This window comes from Pecten maximus, chromosome 1, assembly GCF_902652985.1.
Source record: "Pecten maximus chromosome 1, xPecMax1.1, whole genome shotgun sequence".
NCBI classification, from domain to species: Eukaryota; Metazoa; Mollusca; class Bivalvia; order Pectinida; family Pectinidae; genus Pecten; species Pecten maximus.
The window spans coordinates 59,696,514-59,715,428 of NC_047015.1; the positions used below are offsets into that span (position 1 = coordinate 59,696,514).

At 43.6% G+C, this 18,915-nt stretch overlaps 1 protein-coding gene across 1 annotated transcript in view; it reads right to left on the minus strand.

Moving 5' to 3' along the window:
- Positions 1 to 18,915, minus strand: part of LOC117339614 (substance-P receptor-like) — a 64,098-nt gene that overhangs the window by 15,236 nt on the left and 29,947 nt on the right. The window contains exon 2 of the mRNA XM_033901305.1: positions 1,045 to 1,484. Within this exon, the coding sequence (XP_033757196.1) occupies positions 1,045 to 1,484 (440 nt within the window). The remainder of the gene's footprint in view (positions 1 to 1,044; positions 1,485 to 18,915) is intronic.

Consider the following 18,915-nt stretch of genomic DNA (forward strand, 5'->3'; position numbering starts at 1 on the left):
CCTTACGTTTTGTTCTATGTATCGGTAGACAACTTGACCTGTTGTTTACTAACTTTACGTTTATTTCTGTGTATCGGTAGACAACTTGACCTGTTGTTTACTTACCTTACGTTTAGTTCTGTGTATCGGTAGACAACTTGACCTGTTGCTTCCCTACCTAACGTTTAGTTCTGTGTTTTGATAGACAACTTGACCTGTTGTTTACTTACCTTACGTTTAGTTCTGTGTATCGGTAGACAACTTGACCTGTTGTTTACCTACCTTACGTTTAGTTCTGTGTATCGGTAGACAACTTGACCTGTTGTTTACTTACCTTACTTTTAGTTCTGTGTATCGGAAGACAACTTGACCTGTTGTTTTACTACCTTACATTTATTTCTGTGTATCGGTAGACAACTTGACCTGTTGTTTACTTACCTTACGTTTAGTTCTGTGTATCGGTAGACAACTTGACCTGTTGTTTACTTACTTTACGTTAAGGTCTGTGTATCGGTAGACAACTTGACCTGTTGTTTACCTACCTCATGTTTAGTTCTGTGTATCGGTAGACAACTTGACCTGTTGTTTACCTACCTCACGTTTAGTTCTGTGTATCGATAGATAACTTGACCTGTTTTTTACTTACCTTACGTTTTGTTCTATGTATCGGTAGACAACTTGACCTGTTGTTTACTAACTTTACGTTTATTTCTGTGTATCGGTAGACAACTTGACCTGTTGTTTACTTACCTTACGTTTAGTTCTGTGTATCGGTAGACAACTTGACCTGTTGTTTACCTACCTTACGTTTAGTTCTGTGTATCGGTAGACAACTTGACCTGTTGTTTACTTACCTTTACTTTTAGTTCTGTGTATCGGATAGACAACTTGACCTGTTGTTTACCTACCTTACGTTAAGTTCTGTGTATCGGTAGACAACTTGACCTGTTGTTTACTTACCTTACGTTTAAGTTCTGTGTATCGGTAGACAACTTGACCTGTTGTTTACCTACCTTACGTTAAGTTCTGTGTATCGGTAGACAACTTGACCTGTTGTTTACTTACCTTACGTTTAGTTCTAGCCTGTGTTTCTACACGTTTATCGACGATTTCTCCAGGTATTGTACTTATCCATAATTTCATTATTATAATGGAATACGCAAATGTCATGACGATCATAGGAACAAAGTAGAGGACCACAGAAACGATGACGTAGTACGCAGCCCTCGACGTCTGCTTTGTGATTGTCACATTGTTGATTGTTGACGTCGATGTTGGAAAATCGTCATCACACCACTGCTCTAAGTGATCTGACCAATGGCGGACGTTTAACTTCCGATAGAGGAGGATGGGAACAGTGACGACCAGAGCACACATCCAGATGACTATTAGAGATGTCCGAGCCCGCTTCTCCGTCATGTGGGCACGCAAAGCAAACACAATCCCGAAAAATCTGTCGTAGGCAATGAGTGTGAGGGACAGAACACTAGCCACCAGTGAAAGAACTGAAAGTAGAAAAAGATCAACAAATATATAGTCAGACTTGATAAACAAGTGTTTATCAATGATTGTATTGAAATGTATGTCTGATATCATACGTAACATTAAGGTTTTGTTTAAAGGCGTGCCGTGAATATTTTACATCTTGGTTTTATGCGTTTAGACAGTTTCGTTGTTAACTAATAGTAGTCAGTCATTTCAACAACTGTGAAATATCTATTTTTTTGAATCTTTACCAGTATGTGTTACTATATATACAGTAAGTAACAGGACGTATCCTTACCTGTGTGTAACTATATATACAGTAAGTAACAGGACGTATCCTTACCTCTGTGTTACTATATATACAGTAAGTAACAGGACGTATCCTTACCTGTGTGTTACTATATATACAGTAAGTAACAGGACGTATCTTTACCTGTGTTTGTTACTCTATATACAGTAAGTAACAGGATGTATCATTACCTGTGTGTTACTATATATACAGTAACAGGACGTATCCTTACCTGTGTGTTACTATATATACAGTAACAGGACGTGTCTTACCTGTGTTTGTTACTATATATACAGTAAGTAACAGGACGTATCCTTACCTGTGTGTTACTATATATACAGTAAGTAACAGGACGTATCCTTACCTGTGTGTGTTACTATATATACAGTAACAGGACCTATCCTTACCTGTGTTTGTTACTATATATACAGTAAGTAACAGGACGTGTCTTACCTGTGTTTGTTACTATATATAAAGTAAGTAACAGAACGTATCCTTACCTGTATGTGTTACTATATATACAGTAAGTAACAGGACGTATCATTACCTGTGTATGTTACTATATATATACAGTAAGTAACAGGACGTATCCTTACCTGTGTGTGTTACTAAGAAATAAGACTGAACTCAGTTTTTTGTCCACGGCGGTGTCGTTATGTCATCATCAATATAAGATATCAAAGTTCACTCTGTGAGACAAAATGTACTTATGACGCGTTTCGTTGTCTTTTACAGCTCTATCATTGACAGCACTATAGGCGAATCATAAAAAAAAAACCTGATGACGTCATTTCTCTTTATTTCTGAGGAATTACGTGACAATTGAGAACGCGTTAGACTCCATTAACAATCTTACAGTCGGGAGGAAATAGATAGGAAATCAGAGTTATATAATACTAGTATAAAGGTTCAATACTCAGTGTGGTTAATGTGTTTGATTATATATAATATTGTTTTATGTATTTCCCATACCATATTTACATTCCCCATACCATTACGATACATATTTACATTCCCCATACCATTACGATACATATTTACATTCCCCATACCATTACGATACATATTTACATTCCCCATACCATTACGATACATATTTACATTCCCCATACCATTACGATAATAGAGGTTACACAACGAGTGGTTGTTGGATATGGAATTCATTTCACACGAGTAAGTTCTTTCTTAAAAGTTAACTCTTAAAATGTAAGTTACGAGTGTAAAATACATTCCATATCCAAAAATCACGAGTCGTGTGACCTGTTTCTACCACAATAATATCGGCTTGAATCAAAGGGGAAAACGTGACCAAGTCTTAATTCGCGCATGCAAATAAGGTGTAAAGTTACTTTATTTACATCCCCCATACAATTACGACAATGACTTTATCAACATCCCCCATACCATTACGACAATGACTTTATTTACATTCCCAATACAATTACGACATAATGACTTTATTTACATCCCCCATACAATTACGACAATGACTTTATTTACATCCCCCATACAATTACGACAATGACTTTATTTACATCCCCCATACCATTACGACAATGACTTTATTTACATCCCCCATACCATTACGACAATGACTTTATTTACATTCCCCATACCATTACGACAATGACTTTATTTACATCCCCCATACAATTACGACAATGAATTTATTTACATCCCCCATACCATTACGACAATGACTTTATTTACATCCCCCATACAATTACGACAATGAATTTATTTACATCCCCCATACCATTACGACATAATGACTTTATTTACATTCTCCATACCATTACGACAATGACTTTAATCACATTCTCCATACAATCTCGTCCACCGTTATTCCCACACAACTACAGATCCCTAAGGTCTTACGATGATGGTGTCAACTGTAGATATGTCAAATCGATGGCCACATCTTCTCAATCACCCTGTCATCAAATGGAAGTTACGGGTTGTCGGGTGGTACAGTGGTAACACACATGCCTTTCAAAAATGCGGCCGGGGTTCGATTCACCAATAGGACGTGAAAAGGGGTAACCTGCCTGACCACGTGGGTTTTCCCCTGGTTTCCTCGCATGCTAAGACCCCTCGAGCGCTTCCACCCGGGCAATCAAGCGTGATTACTAAGTTGTTGTAAAACCTGTCCTTATTTTACACTATATAAAAAGTAGACAATATAAATGCTATTTGAACCACCTCCTCCAAAAATGTCATAAACCAGGTTAATAGTCAAAAGTGCTATTTATCGGGATTGAGCTATTTACCTGCATTCAAATTTTTACGGATTTTTTTTTTTTTTTTTGCTCGGTTCTTTCTGTTTGGACAATGTATAATATGTCTCCATCGCCATCCCTTTTAAAACGATAACATTCGAAAATGCTCTAAGGTAAGCGTTTTCAAGGCCCAGCTAGGCGAAGCAGACACAGTTTGTTTACTAAATTCGTTCGAGTAAAATGCTACAGGAACATTTAGGAAAATGGCTTCAAGAAGAAGCATTGCAAAGGATTGCTTCTGAAAAAGACAGCGCTAGAATGTTTTTGTTGATATTGAATTCACATAATTGAAATTTTATAACTGAAACAGACTGTGTTTTTATTACTTGCATGCAGGCCTAGTCTTGAAGAAAAGGGAAACATTTAAATGTGGTTATAATAAAGCAGCTATTGTGTGGCTATTTCTGGGAGGTCTGTGATATTCTGTGACATTATGTGACGTCTGTGATATTATGTGAGGTCTGTGACATTATGTGAGGTCTGTGACATTATGTGACGTCGATGATATTTTGTGACGTCTGTGAGGTCTGTGACATTCTGTGACATTATGTGACGTTGTGTGACGTCTATGACATTATGTGACGTTATGTGACGTCTATGACATTATGTGACGTCGTGTGACGTCTATGACAGTATGTGACGTCGTGTGACGTCGTGTGACGTCTATGACATTATGTGACGGTCGTGTGACGTCTATGACATTATGTGACGTCGTGTGACGTCTATGACATTATGTGACGTCGTGTGACGTCTATGACATTATGTGACGTCGTGTGACGTCGTGTGACGTCTATGACATTATGTGACGTCGTGTGACGTCTATGACATTATGTGACGTTGTGTGAAGTCTATGACATTATGTGACGTCGTGTGACGTCTATGAGAGTATGTGACGTCGTGTGACGTCGTGTGACGTCTATGACATTATGTGACGTCGTGTGACGTCTATGACATTATGTGACGTCGTGTGACGTCTATGACAGTATGTGACGTCGTGTGACGTTGTGTGACGTCTATGACATTAAGGTGTTTACAGTTACAGTTAAACAGTTTATTAATCCCCACATTTGATCACGTCGCTGATATCAGTGGGAGTATAGGAGCTTCGACTGATTCCAGTTCCCAATGGAAACACGACCTCATAATTCCTTTGCAAGATAACTGTGTTGTTCTTCAATTTATCAAGCTAACATGAAATGTAAGGACTGGGTCCCTCTGTTAGTTCTCTACTCTCCGCCAGGGCCGCGCTCCGCTCTCAAAGGATCTGTGATGGCAGTCCCACACTAATAATTATTTCACTATAGATGTTATTACCAGTGATTCCATCCCCTCAATCGCTCATTTGAAGTTCAAATGAAATGAAATTTATATCAAATTAAAGTTTAAACATTTCCTTACCTAGAACACGATGTTTTTGGATAGATTTAATAGCATATAAGAGTACACCAGTACTTCAAAGACAGTAACCCCGTTATTTTTACAGTGGACCGGGGAATTCCCGTGTTTTTACACATGCAATCCTAAGTCATTCTAATTTTACTAGCAGTATTTATTTTTTTATTTCAAAATCTCAAGACACTATCTATACTTGTATATAGAAAGTACCAATTTCATATGCTATTTACTAAGGAAAACGGTTACAAACCTAGGAAATACATTTTCTTCAGGGACTTGATTCAGGAGAAACAGCAGCGGATTGGCTAAATGAGTTGTGTGAGACCTGGTACCCCAGTTACCTCCCCTTACGGACGCTACACACTTGTGAGCTGAGCGCGAACCTGGCGGACAGTAGATACCTTAGGTGGATAGCCATGCAAATTGGTTTTTCAGTTGATTAATCTCTACATCAACACACGGAAAACCCCAATACACGACGCGATGGAATTTAGTGTCAAGAATAAAAGTACCTCGATCTGATCGATGGACAAAGAGGATCTTAATTTTTTTCCACTTTTTGAAATGATTTAGGCAAACAGTGTCCAAAGTGCTCAAGCAACGACACCATTGACGCGTGCTGCTTCAGCGGAAGTAACTATCTACATGATGACATGACATGCGCAATAAAGATGCACACAAGCCGGATTATGAATTCCTATTCAAAGTAGTTACTCCATACTGGTCCATCGATAATTTTCTTTCCAAACGTTGATCGTGAACATCCATCTCCACATCACTCAGGTTGTCACGATAAATTTACAGTACGGATGTGTTTAACTCACCTTCAACATTAAAAACCATGATTCGTAAGATGAAGTTCTTGATTTGTGACAAGCCGCCTGTCAGTAAAGCGGTCGCTCAGCATTAGGTTTCTAACATTATATAATAGTAAATTACATTTAAACGTCAGACCCCTTATTCTCTTATTCATAGGGGTCAAATTGAAATCGACGAAAACGTCAGCAGCCCGCATGATTTTTATCCGAGCTTTCATTTTATGAATAACTTGCTCTGATTAAGTGATAAAGCTGGGTTTAACATTATATCCAGGAGAATTTAAAGCAACACATCATTAAAGACACCTGTCATTGTGTCATTTGATGTGTCACACATCTGTCAAAGGGTTTGTAAGAAAAGGAAATATTTATGATAACACGTTTAACGGTTTAAAGGTTAGAATGTGAGAATAATCATAAGGTGCGTATGTGGGCATGTGTACGTGTGTGTGCACGCGAGTGTGTGGGGGTATGTACATTTGTGTACATGTGTGAGGGTGTGTACATGTGTGTGCGTGTGCGCGCGCGCATGAGAGTGTGTGGGGGTATGTGCATTTGTGTACATGTGTGAGGTTGTGTAGATGTGTGTACATGTGTGAGGATGTTTAATGTGTGCGTGTGCGGGCGCGCGTGAGTGTGTCCTGTACGTTGATTATGTTCCATTCACTATTATAACAGAAATGATCTACAAACGAAAAGTAAGAATATCGGATATCTGTTAACAGACGGACATCTACCGCTGACAATGTTCCCCTATGAAGAAGACGATACACTAGTCAGAGAAATTAGTCCCGATACTCTAGTCTGAGATATAAACCCCGATACTCTAGTCAGAGAAATTAGTCCCGATACTCTAGTCTGAGATATAAACCCCGATACTCTAGTCTGAGATATAAACCCCGATACTCTAGTCTGAGATATAAACCCCGATACTCTAGTCTGAGATATAAACCCCGATACTCTAGTCTGAGATATAAACCCCGATACTCTAGTCTGAGATATAAACCCCGATACTCTAGTCTGAGATATAAACCCCGATACTCTAGTCTGAGATATAAACCCCGATACCCTAGTCTGAGATATAAACCCCGATACCCTAGTCTGAGATATAAACCCCGATACTCTAGTCTGAGATATAAACCCCGATACTCTAGTCTGAGATATAAACCCCGATACTCTAGTCTGAGATATAAACCCCGATACTCTAGTCTGAGATACATTGTATAACCCCGATACTCTAGTCTGAGATATAAACCCCGATACTCTAGTCTGAGATATAAACCCCGATACCTCTAGTCTGAGATATAAACCCCGATACTCCTAGTCTGAGATATAAACCCCGATACTCTAGTCTGAGATATAAACCCCGATACTCTAGTCTGAGATATAAACCCCGATACTCTAGTCTGAGATATAAACCCCGATACTCTAGTCTGAGATATAAACCCCGATACTCTAGTCTGAGATATAAACCCCGATACTCTAGTCTGAGATATAAACCCCGATACTCTAGTCTGAGGTATAAACCCCGATACTCTAGTCTGAGATATAAACCCCGATACTCTAGTCTGAGATATAAACCCCGATACTCTAGTCTGAGATATAAACCCCGATACTCTAGTCTGAGATATAAACCCCGATACTCTAGTCTGAGATATAAACCCCGATACTCTAGTCTGAGATACATTGTATAAACCCCGATACTCTAGTCTGAGATATAAACCCCGATACTCTAGTCTGAGATATAAACCCCGATACCCTAGTCTGAGATATAAACCCCGATACCCTAGTCTGAGATATAAACCCCGATACTCTAGTCTGAGATATAAACCCCGATACTCTAGTCTGAGATATAAACCCCGATACCCTAGTCTGAGATATAAACCCCGATACTCTAGTCTGAGATATAAACCCCGATACTCTAGTCTGAGATATAAACCCCGATACTCTAGTCTGAGATATAAACCCCGATACTCTAGTCTGAGATATAAACCCCGATACTCTAGTCAGAGAAATTAGTCCTGATACTCTAGTCTGAGATATAAACCCCCGATACTCTAGTCTGAGATATAAACCCCGATACTCTAGTCTGAGATATAAACCCCGATACTCTAGTCTGAGATATAAACCCCGATACTCTAGTCTGAGATATAAACCCCGATACTCTAGTCTGAGATATAAACCCCGATACTCTAGTCTGAGATATAAACCCCGATACTCTAGTCTGAGATATAAACCCCGATACTCTAGTCTGAGATATAAACCCCGATACTCTAGTCTGAGATATAAACCCCGATACTCTAGTCTGAGATATAAACCCCGATACTCTAGTCTGAGATATAAACCCCGATACTCTAGTCTGAGATATAAACCCCGATACTCTAGTCGAGAGAAATTAGTCCCGATACTCTAGTCTGAGATATAAACCCCGATACTCTAGTCTGAGATATAAACCCCGATACTCTAGTCTGAGATATAAACCCCGATACTCTAGTCAGAGAAATTAGTCCCGATACTCTAGTCTGAGATATAAACCCCGATACTCTAGTCTGAGATATAAACCCCGATACTCTAGTCTGAGATATAAACCCCGATACTCTAGTCTGAGGATATAAACCCCGATACTCTAGTCTGAGATATAAACCCCGATACTCTAGTCTGAGATATAAACCCCGATACTCTAGTCTGAGATATAAACCCCGATACTCTAGTCTGAGATATAAACCCCGATACTCTAGTCTGAGATATAAACCCCGATACTCTAGTCTGAGGTATAAACCCCGATACTCTAGTCTGAGATATAAACCCCGATACTCTAGTCTGAGATATAAACCCCGATACTCTAGTCTGAGATATAAACCCCGATACTCTAGTCTGAGATATAAACCCCGATACTCTAGTCTGAGATATAAACCCCGATACTCTAGTCTGAGATATAAACCCCGATACTCTAGTCTGAGATATAAACCCCGATACTCTAGTCTGAGATATAAACCCCGATACTCTAGTCTGAGATATAAACCCCGATACTCTAGTCTGAGATATAAAACCCGATACTCTAGTCTGAGATATAAACCCCGATACTCTAGTCTGAGATATAAACCCCGATACTCTAGTCTGAGATATAAACCCCGATACTCTAGTCAGAGAAATTAGTCCCGATACTCTAGTCTGAGATATAAACCCCGATACTCTAGTCTGAGATATAAACCCCGATACTCTAGTCTGAGATATAAACCCCGATACTCTAGTCTGAGATATAAACCCCGATACTCTAGTCTGAGATATAAACCCCGATATTCTAGTCTGAGATATAAACCCCGATACTCTAGTCTGAGGTATAAACCCCGATACTCTAGTCTGAGATATAAACCCCGATACTCTAGTCTGAGATATAAACCCCGATACTCTAGTCTGAGATATAAACCCCGATACTCTAGTCTGAGATATAAACCCCGATACTCTAGTCTGAGATATAAACCCCGATACTCTAGCCAAGTCTCTTTAGCCTTACACGTGACTTCCGTAGGTTTGATATGTGCCTTCAACAGTAAATGGAATCTCACAAACATCAATTAGCACAAAAACCTGAAAATGATTAAATGGCTGTATCACAACTCGAGATGGCGGCTTGTTAAATTATCGCAACTGTTTTGAGTTATGATTGCTGCTTTTGGCTACATGATATTTATTTCAAACTCACAATCGAACTCTGTTCTTGAAATTAATGTCTTCCGTTTCTTATAAGCTGAATTATTGAGCTCTCAACATACAATTATTTCACAACAACTGAAAATTGGAACTGTGCTTTAAGGTTTGGTAGTGTTTTCAGCTCCAACAGGAAATTAACTCATAACGTGTTTATCGATTGATTTTAAAACAATTTTGACATCAGTCCTAAAAATAAAAAAAAAATAAAAAAAAACATTACACACCGAACCGGGACTACATGGAGGTTTGTATTAAAGATAACATAAAGGTATGTATTTATCTATCCTCCCCAACTATAACATGTTCTACAGTCCCTGACCCCTTCCTTCTGTATCCTCCCCACTATAACAGGTTCTACAGTCCCTGACCCCTTCCTTCTGTATCCTCTCCACTATAACAGGTTCTACAGTCCCTGACCCCTTCCTTCTCTATCCTCCCCAACTATAACATGTTCTACAGTCCCTGACCCCTTCCTTTTGTATCCTCCCCACTATAACATGTTCTACAGCCCCTGACCCCTTCCTTCTCTATCCTCCCCACTATAACATGTTCTACAGTCCCTGACCCCTTCCTTCTCTATCCTCCCCACTATAACATGTTCTACAGTCCCTGACCCCTTCCTTCTCTATCCTCCCCCACTATAACATGTTCTACAGTTCCTGACCCCTTCCTTCTCTATCCTCCACCACTATAACATGTTCTACAGTCCCTGACCCCTTCCTTCTCTATCCTCCCCCACTATAACATGTTCTACAGTCCCTGACCCCTTCCTTCTGTATCCTCCCCCACTATAACATGTTCTACAGTCCCTGACCCCTTCCTTCTCTATCCTCCCCCACTATAACATGTTCTACAGTCCCTGACCCCTTCCTTCTCTATCCTCCCCCACTATAACATGTTCTACAGTCCCTGACCCCTTCCTTCTGTATCCTCCCCCACTATAACATGTTCTACAGTCCCTGACCCCTTCCTTCTCTATCCTCCCCCACTATAACATGTTCTACAGTCCCTGACCCCTTCCTTCTCTATCCTCCCCACTATAACATGTTCTACAGTCCCTGACCCCTTCCTTCTCTATCCTCCCCCACTATAACATGTTCTACAGTCCCTGACCCCTTCCTTCTCTATCCTCTCCACTATAACATGTTCTACAGTTCCTGACCCCTTCCTTCTCTATCCTCCCCCACTATAACATGTTCTACAGTCCCTGACCCCTTCCTTCTCTATCCTCCCCACTATAACATGTTCTACAGTCCCTGACCCCTTCCTTCTGTATCCTCCCCACTATAACATGTTCTACAGTCCCTGACCCCTTCCTTCTCTATCCTCCCCCACTATAACATGTTCTACAGTCCCTGACCCCTTCCTTCTCTATCCTCCCCCACTATAACATGTTCTACAGTCCCTGACCCCTTCCTTCTCTATCCTCCACCACTATAACATGTTCTACAGTCCCTGACCCCTTCCTTCTCTATCCTCCCCACTATAACATGTTCTACAGTCCCTGACCCCTTCCTTCTCTATCCTCCCCACTATAACATGTTCTACAGTCCCTGACCCCTTCCTTCTCTATCCTCCCCACTATAACATGTTCACAGTCCCTGACCCCTTCCTTCTCTATCCTCCCCCACTATAACATGTTCTACAGTCCCTGACCCCTTCCTTCTCTATCCTCCCCACTATAACATGTTCTACAGTCCCTGACCCCTTCCTTCTCTATCCTCCCCACTATAACATGTTCTACAGTCCCTGACCCCTTCCTTCTCTATCCTCCCCACTATAACATGTTCTACAGTCCCTGACCCCTTCCTTCTGTATCCTCCCCACTATAACATGTTCTACAGTCCCTGACCCCTTCCTTCTCTATCCTCCCCCACTATAACATGTTCTACAGTCCCTGACCCCTTCCTTCTCTATCCTCCCCCACTATAACATGTTCTACAGTCCCTGACCCCTTCCTTCTCTATCCTCCCCACTATAACATGTTCTACAGTCCCTGACCCCTTCCTTCTCTATCCTCCCCACTATAACATGTTCTACAGTCCCTGACCCCTTCCTTCTCTATCCTCCCCCACTATAACATGTTCACAGTCCCTGACCCCTTCCTTCTCTATCCTCCCCCACTATAACATGTTCTACAGTCCCTGACCCCTTCCTTCTCTATCCTCCCCACTATAACATGTTCTACAGTCCCTGACCCCTTCCTTCTCTATCCTCCCCCACTATAACATGTTCTACAGTCCCTGACCCCTTCCTTCTCTATCCTCCCCCACTATAACATGTTCTACAGTCCCTGACCCCTTCCTTCTGTATCCTCCCCCACTATAACATGTTCTACAGTCCCTGACCCCTTCCTTCTCTATCCTCCCCACTATAACATGTTCTACAGTCCCTGACCCCTTCCTTCTCTATCCTCCCCCACTATAACATGTTCTACAGTCCCTGACCCCTTCCTTCTCTATCCTCCCCCACTATAACATGTTCTACAGTCCCTGACCCCTTCCTTCTCTATCCTCCCCCACTATAACATGTTCTACAGTCCCTGACCCCTTCCTTCTGTATCCTCCCCCACTATAACATGTTCTACAGTCCCTGACCCCTTCCTTCTCTATCCTCCCCCACTATAACATGTTCTACAGTCCCTGACCCCTTCCTTCTCTATCCTCCCCCACTATAACATGTTCTACAGTCCCTGACCCCTTCCTTCTCTATCCTCCCCCACTATAACATGTTCTACAGTCCCTGACCCCTTCCTTCTCTATCCTCTCCCCACTATAACATGTTCTACAGTCCCTGACCCCTTCCTTCTCTATCCTCCCCCACTATAACATGTTCTACAGTCCCCTGACCCCTTCCTTCTCTATCCTCCCCCACTATAACATGTTCTACAGTCCCTGACCCCTTCCTTCTCTATCCTCCCCACTATAACATGTTCTACAGTCCCTGACCCCTTCCTTCTCTATCCTCCCCCACTATAACATGTTCTACAGTCCCTGACCCCTTCCTTCTCTATCCTCCCCCACTATAACATGTTCTACAGTCCCTGACCCCTTCCTTCTCTATCCTCCACCACTATAACATGTTCTACAGTCCCTGACCCCTTCCTTCTCTATCCTCCCCACTATAACATGTTCTACAGTCCCTGACCCCTTCCTTCTCTATCCTCCCCACTATAACATGTTCTACAGTCCCTGACCCCTTCCTTCTCTATCCTCCCCCACTATAACATGTTCTACAGTCCCTGACCCCTTCCTTCTCTATCCTCCCCCACTATAACATGTTCTACAGTCCCTGACCCCTTCCTTCTCTATCCTCCCCACTATAACATGTTCTACAGTCCCTGACCCCTTCCTTCTCTATCCTCCCCACTATAACATGTTCTACAGTCCCTGACCCCTTCCTTCTCTATCCTCCCCCACTATAACATGTTCTACAGTCCCTGACCCCTTCCTTCTCTATCCTCCCCACTATAACATGTTCTACAGTCCCTGACCCCTTCCTTCTCTATCCTCCCCCACTATAACATGTTCTACAGTCCCTGACCCCTTCCTTCTCTATCCTCCCCCACTATAACATGTTCTACAGTCCCTGACCCCTTCCTTCTCTATCCTCCCCACTATAACATGTTCTACAGTCCCTGACCCCTTCCTTCTCTATCCTCCCCCACTATAACATGTTCTACAGTCCCTGACCCCTTCCTTCTCTATCCTCCCCCACTATAACATGTTCTACAGTCCCTGACCCCTTCCTTCTCTATCCTCCCCCACTATAACATGTTCTACAGTCCCTGACCCCTTCCTTCTCTATCCTCCCCCACTATAACATGTTCTACAGTCCCTGACCCCTTCCTTCTCTATCCTCCCCCACTATAACATGTTCTACAGTCCCTGACCCCTTCCTTCTCTATCCTCCCCCACTATAACATGTTCTACAGTCCCTGACCCCTTCCTTCTCTATCCTCCCCCACTATAACATGTTCTACAGTCCCTGACCCCTTCCTTCTCTATCCTCCCCACTATAACATGTTCTACAGTCCCTGACCCCTTCCTTCTCTATCCTCCCCCACTATAACATGTTCTACAGTCCCTGACCCCTTCCTTCTCTATCCTCCCCCACTATAACATGTTCTACAGTCCCTGACCCCTTCCTTCTCTATCCTCCCCCACTATAACATGTTCTACAGTCCCTGACCCCTTCCTTCTCTATCCTCCCCCACTATAACATGTTCTACAGTCCCTGACCCCTTCCTTCTCTATCCTCCCCCACTATAACATGTTCTACAGTCCCTGACCCCTTCCTTCTCTATCCTCCCCCACTATAACATGTTCTACAGTCCCTGACCCCTTCCTTCTCTATCCTCCCCCACTATAACATGTTCTACAGTCCCTGACCCCTTCCTTCTCTATCCTCCCCCACTATAACATGTTCTACAGTCCCTGACCCCTTCCTTCTCTATCCTCCCCCACTATAACATGTTCTACAGTCCCTGACCCCTTCCTTCTCTATCCTCCCCCACTATAACATGTTCTACAGTCCCTGACCCCTTCCTTCTCTATCCTCCCCCACTATAACATGTTCTACAGTCCCTGACCCCTTCCTTCTCTATCCTCCCCCACTATAACATGTTCTACAGTCCCTGACCCCTTCCTTCTCTATCCTCCCCCACTATAACATGTTCTACAGTCCCTGACCCCTTCCTTCTCTATCCTCCCCCACTATAACATGTTCTACAGTCCCTGACCCCTTCCTTCTCTATCCTCCCCACTATAACATGTTCTACAGTCCCTGACCCCTTCCTTCTCTATCCTCCCCCACTATAACATGTTCTACAGTCCCTGACCCCTTCCTTCTCTATCCTCCCCCACTATAACATGTTCTACAGTCCCTGACCCCTTCCTTCTCTATCCTCCCCACTATAACATGTTCTACAGTCCCTGACCCCTTCCTTCTCTATCCTCCCCACTATAACATGTTCTACAGTCCCTGACCCCTTCCTTCTCTATCCTCCCCCACTATAACATGTTCTACAGTCCCTGACCCCTTCCTTCTCTATCCTCCCCCACTATAACATGTTCTACAGTCCCTGACCCCTTCCTTCTCTATCCTCCCCACTATAACATGTTCTACAGTCCCTGACCCCTTCCTTCTCTATCCTCCCCACTATAACATGTTCTACAGTCCCTGACCCCTTCCTTCTCTATCCTCCCCCACTATAACATGTTCTACAGTCCCTGACCCCTTCCTTCTCTATCCTCCCCCACTATAACATGTTCTACAGTCCCTGACCCCTTCCTTCTCTATCCTCCCCACTATAACATGTTCTACAGTCCCTGACCCCTTCCTTCTCTATCCTCCCCCACTATAACATGTTCTACAGTCCCTGACCCCTTCCTTCTGTATCCTCCCCCACTATAACATGTTCTACAGTCCCTGACCCCTTCCTTCTCTATCCTCCCCCACTATAACATGTTCTACAGTCCCTGACCCCTTCCTTCTCTATCCTCCCCACTATAACATGTTCTACAGTCCCTGACCCCTTCCTTCTCTATCCTCCCCCACTATAACATGTTCTACAGTCCCTGACCCCTTCCTTCTCTATCCTCTCCACTATAACATGTTCTACAGTTCCCTGACCCCTTCCTTCTCTATCCTCCCCCACTATAACATGTTCTACAGTCCCTGACCCCTTCCTTCTCTATCCTCCCCACTATAACATGTTCTACAGTCCCTGACCCCTTCCTTCTCTATCCTCCCCACTATAACATGTTCTACAGTCCCTGACCCCTTCCTTCTCTATCCTCCCCACTATAACATGTTCTACAGTCCCTGACCCCTTCCTTCTCTATCCTCCCCACTATAACATGTTCTACAGTCCCTGACCCCTTCCTTCTCTATCCTCCCCCACTATAACATGTTCTACACTCCCTGATCCCCTTCCTTCTCTATCCTCCCCACTATAACATGTTCTACAGTCCCTGACCCCTTCCTTCTCTATCCTCCCCACTGTAACATGTTCTACAGTCCCTGACCCCTTCCTTCTCTATCCTCCCCACTATAACATGTTCTACAGTCCCTGACCCCTTCCTTCTGTATCCTCCCCCACTATAACATGTTCTACAGTCCCTGACCCCTTCCTTCTCTATCCTCCCCCACTATAACATGTTCTACAGTCCCTGACCCCTTCCTTCTCTATCCTCCCCACTATAACATGTTCTACAGTCCCTGACCCCTTCCTTCTCTACCCTCCCCCACTATAACATGTTCTACAGTCCCTGACCCCTTCCTTCTCTACCCTCCCCCACTATAACATGTTCTACAGTCCCTGACCCCTTCCTTCTCTATCCTCCCCACTATAACATGTTCTACAGTCCCTGACCCCTTCCTTCTCTATCCTCCCCACTATAACATGTTCTACAGTCCCTGACCCCTTCCTTCTCTATCCTCCCCACTATAACATGTTCTACAGTCCCTGACCCCTTCCTTCTCTATCCTCCCCACTATAACATGTTCTACAGTCCCTGACCCCTTCCTTCTCTATCCTCCCCCACTATAACATGTTCTACACTCCCTGATCCCTTCCTTCTCTATCCTCCCCACTATAACATGTTCTACAGTCCCTGACCCCTTCCTTCTCTATCCTCCCCACTGTAACATGTTCTACAGTCCCTGACCCCTTCCTTCTCTATCCTCCCCACTATAACATGTTCTACAGTCCCTGACCCCTTCCTTCTGTATCCTCCCCCACTATAACATGTTCTACAGTCCCTGACCCCTTCCTTCTCTATCCTCCCCCACTATAACATGTTCTACAGTCCCTGACCCCTTCCTTCTCTATCCTCCCCACTATAACATGTTCTACAGTCCCTGACCCCTTCCTTCTCTATCCCCCCCCCACTATAACATGTTCTACAGTCCCTGACCCCTTCCTTCTCTACCCTCCCCCACTATAACATGTTCTACAGTCCCTGACCCCTTCCTTCTCTATCCTCCCCACTATAACATGTTCTACAGTCCCTGACCCCTTCCTTCTCTATCCTCCCCACTATAACATGTTCTACAGTCCCTGACCCCTTCCTTCTCTATCCTCCCCCACTATAACATGTTCTACAGCCCCTGACCCCTTCCTTCTCTATCCTCCCCCACTATAACATGTTCTACAGTCCCTGACCCCTTCCTTCTCTATCCTCCCCCACTATAACATGTTCTACAGTCCCTGACCCCTTCCTTCTCTATCCTCCCCACTATAACATGTTCTACAGTCCCTGACCCCTTCCTTCTCTATCCTCCCCACTATAACATGTTCTACAGTCCCTGACCCCTTCCTTCTCTATCCTCCCCCACTATAACATGTTCTACAGTCCCTGACCCCTTCCTTCTCTATCCTCTACCACTATAACATGTTCTACAGTCCCTGACCCCTTCCTTCTCTATCCTCCCCAACTATAACATGTTCTACAGTCCCTGACCCCTTCCTTCTCTATCCTCCCCACTATAACATGTTCTACAGTCCCTGACCCCTTCCTTCTCTATCCTCTACCACTATAACATGTTCTACAGTCCCTGACCCCTTCCTTCTCTATCCTCCCCAACTATAACATGTTCTACAGTCCCTGACCCCTTCCTTCTCTATCCTCTACCACTATAACATGTTCTACAGTCCCTGACCCCTTCCTTCTCTACCCTCCCCCACTATAACATGTTCTACAGCCCCTGACCCCTTCCTTCTCTATCCTCCCCACTATAACATGTTCTACAGTCCCTGACCCCTTCCTTCTCTATCCTCCCCCACTATAACATGTTCTACAGTCCCTGACCCCTTCCTTCTCTATCCTCCCCCACTATAACATGTTCTACAGTCCCTGACCCCTTCCTTCTCTATCCTCCCCACTATAACATGTTCTACAGTCCCTGACCCCTTCCTTCTCTATCCTCCCCACTATAACATGTTCTACAGTCCCTGACCCCTTCCTTCTCTATCCTCCCCCACTATAACATGTTCTACAGTCCCTGACCCCTTCCTTCTCTATCCTCCCCCACTATAACATGTTCTACAGTCCCTGACCCCTTCCTTCTCTATCCTCCCCACTATAACATGTTCTACAGTCCCTGACCCCTTCCTTCTCTATCCTCCCCACTATAACATGTTCTACAGTCCCTGACCCCTTCCTTCTCTATCCTCCCCCACTATAACATGTTCTACAGTCCCTGACCCCTTCCTTCTCTATCCTCCCCACTATAACATGTTCTACAGTCCCTGACCCCTTCCTTCTCTATCCTCCCCCACTATAACATGTTCTACAGTCCCTGACCCCTTCCTTCTCTATCCTCCCCCACTATAACATGTTCTACAGTCCCTGACCCCTTCCTTCTCTATCCTCCCCACTATAACATGTTCTACAGTCCCTGACCCCTTCCTTCTCTATCCTCCCCACTATAACATGTTCTACAGTCCCTGACCCCTTCCTTCTCTATCCTCCCCCACTATGACATGTTCCACAGTCCCCGAACTTCCTTCTCGACCCTAATTATCGATTCCTCCATTGAATGCCCTCATGGTGTTAACCGATCACAGTCGCAGTGATTTCCCTTCCGACACGGAAAGCCGGAAACAAGCGTCGCCATTTTTTACACATATTTGTCCCGAGCTGTCAGTAGGTTGATCAATAGGATTCTGACACGATCTAGGTTTTAATTGCTTCAGGAAATAGGTTTCCATTGACACATCCTGCTCGAGGCCGATCTTGATTGAGGTTTGTATTTCACCCAAACATCACGAGGAATTATTGTTGCTACCTATTGTGTATATGTAATAGGAACGAGTTATAAAAAATAACCTGCCCGTGCCGGACTTCGGACTAGCGACCTTCGCTCTCGAGGCAAGCCTTAAACTAAGGTTAAAGATATATTCCAACTTTCCTGTATATTCAGAGGAACTATACTCTTTAATTTTACACATATA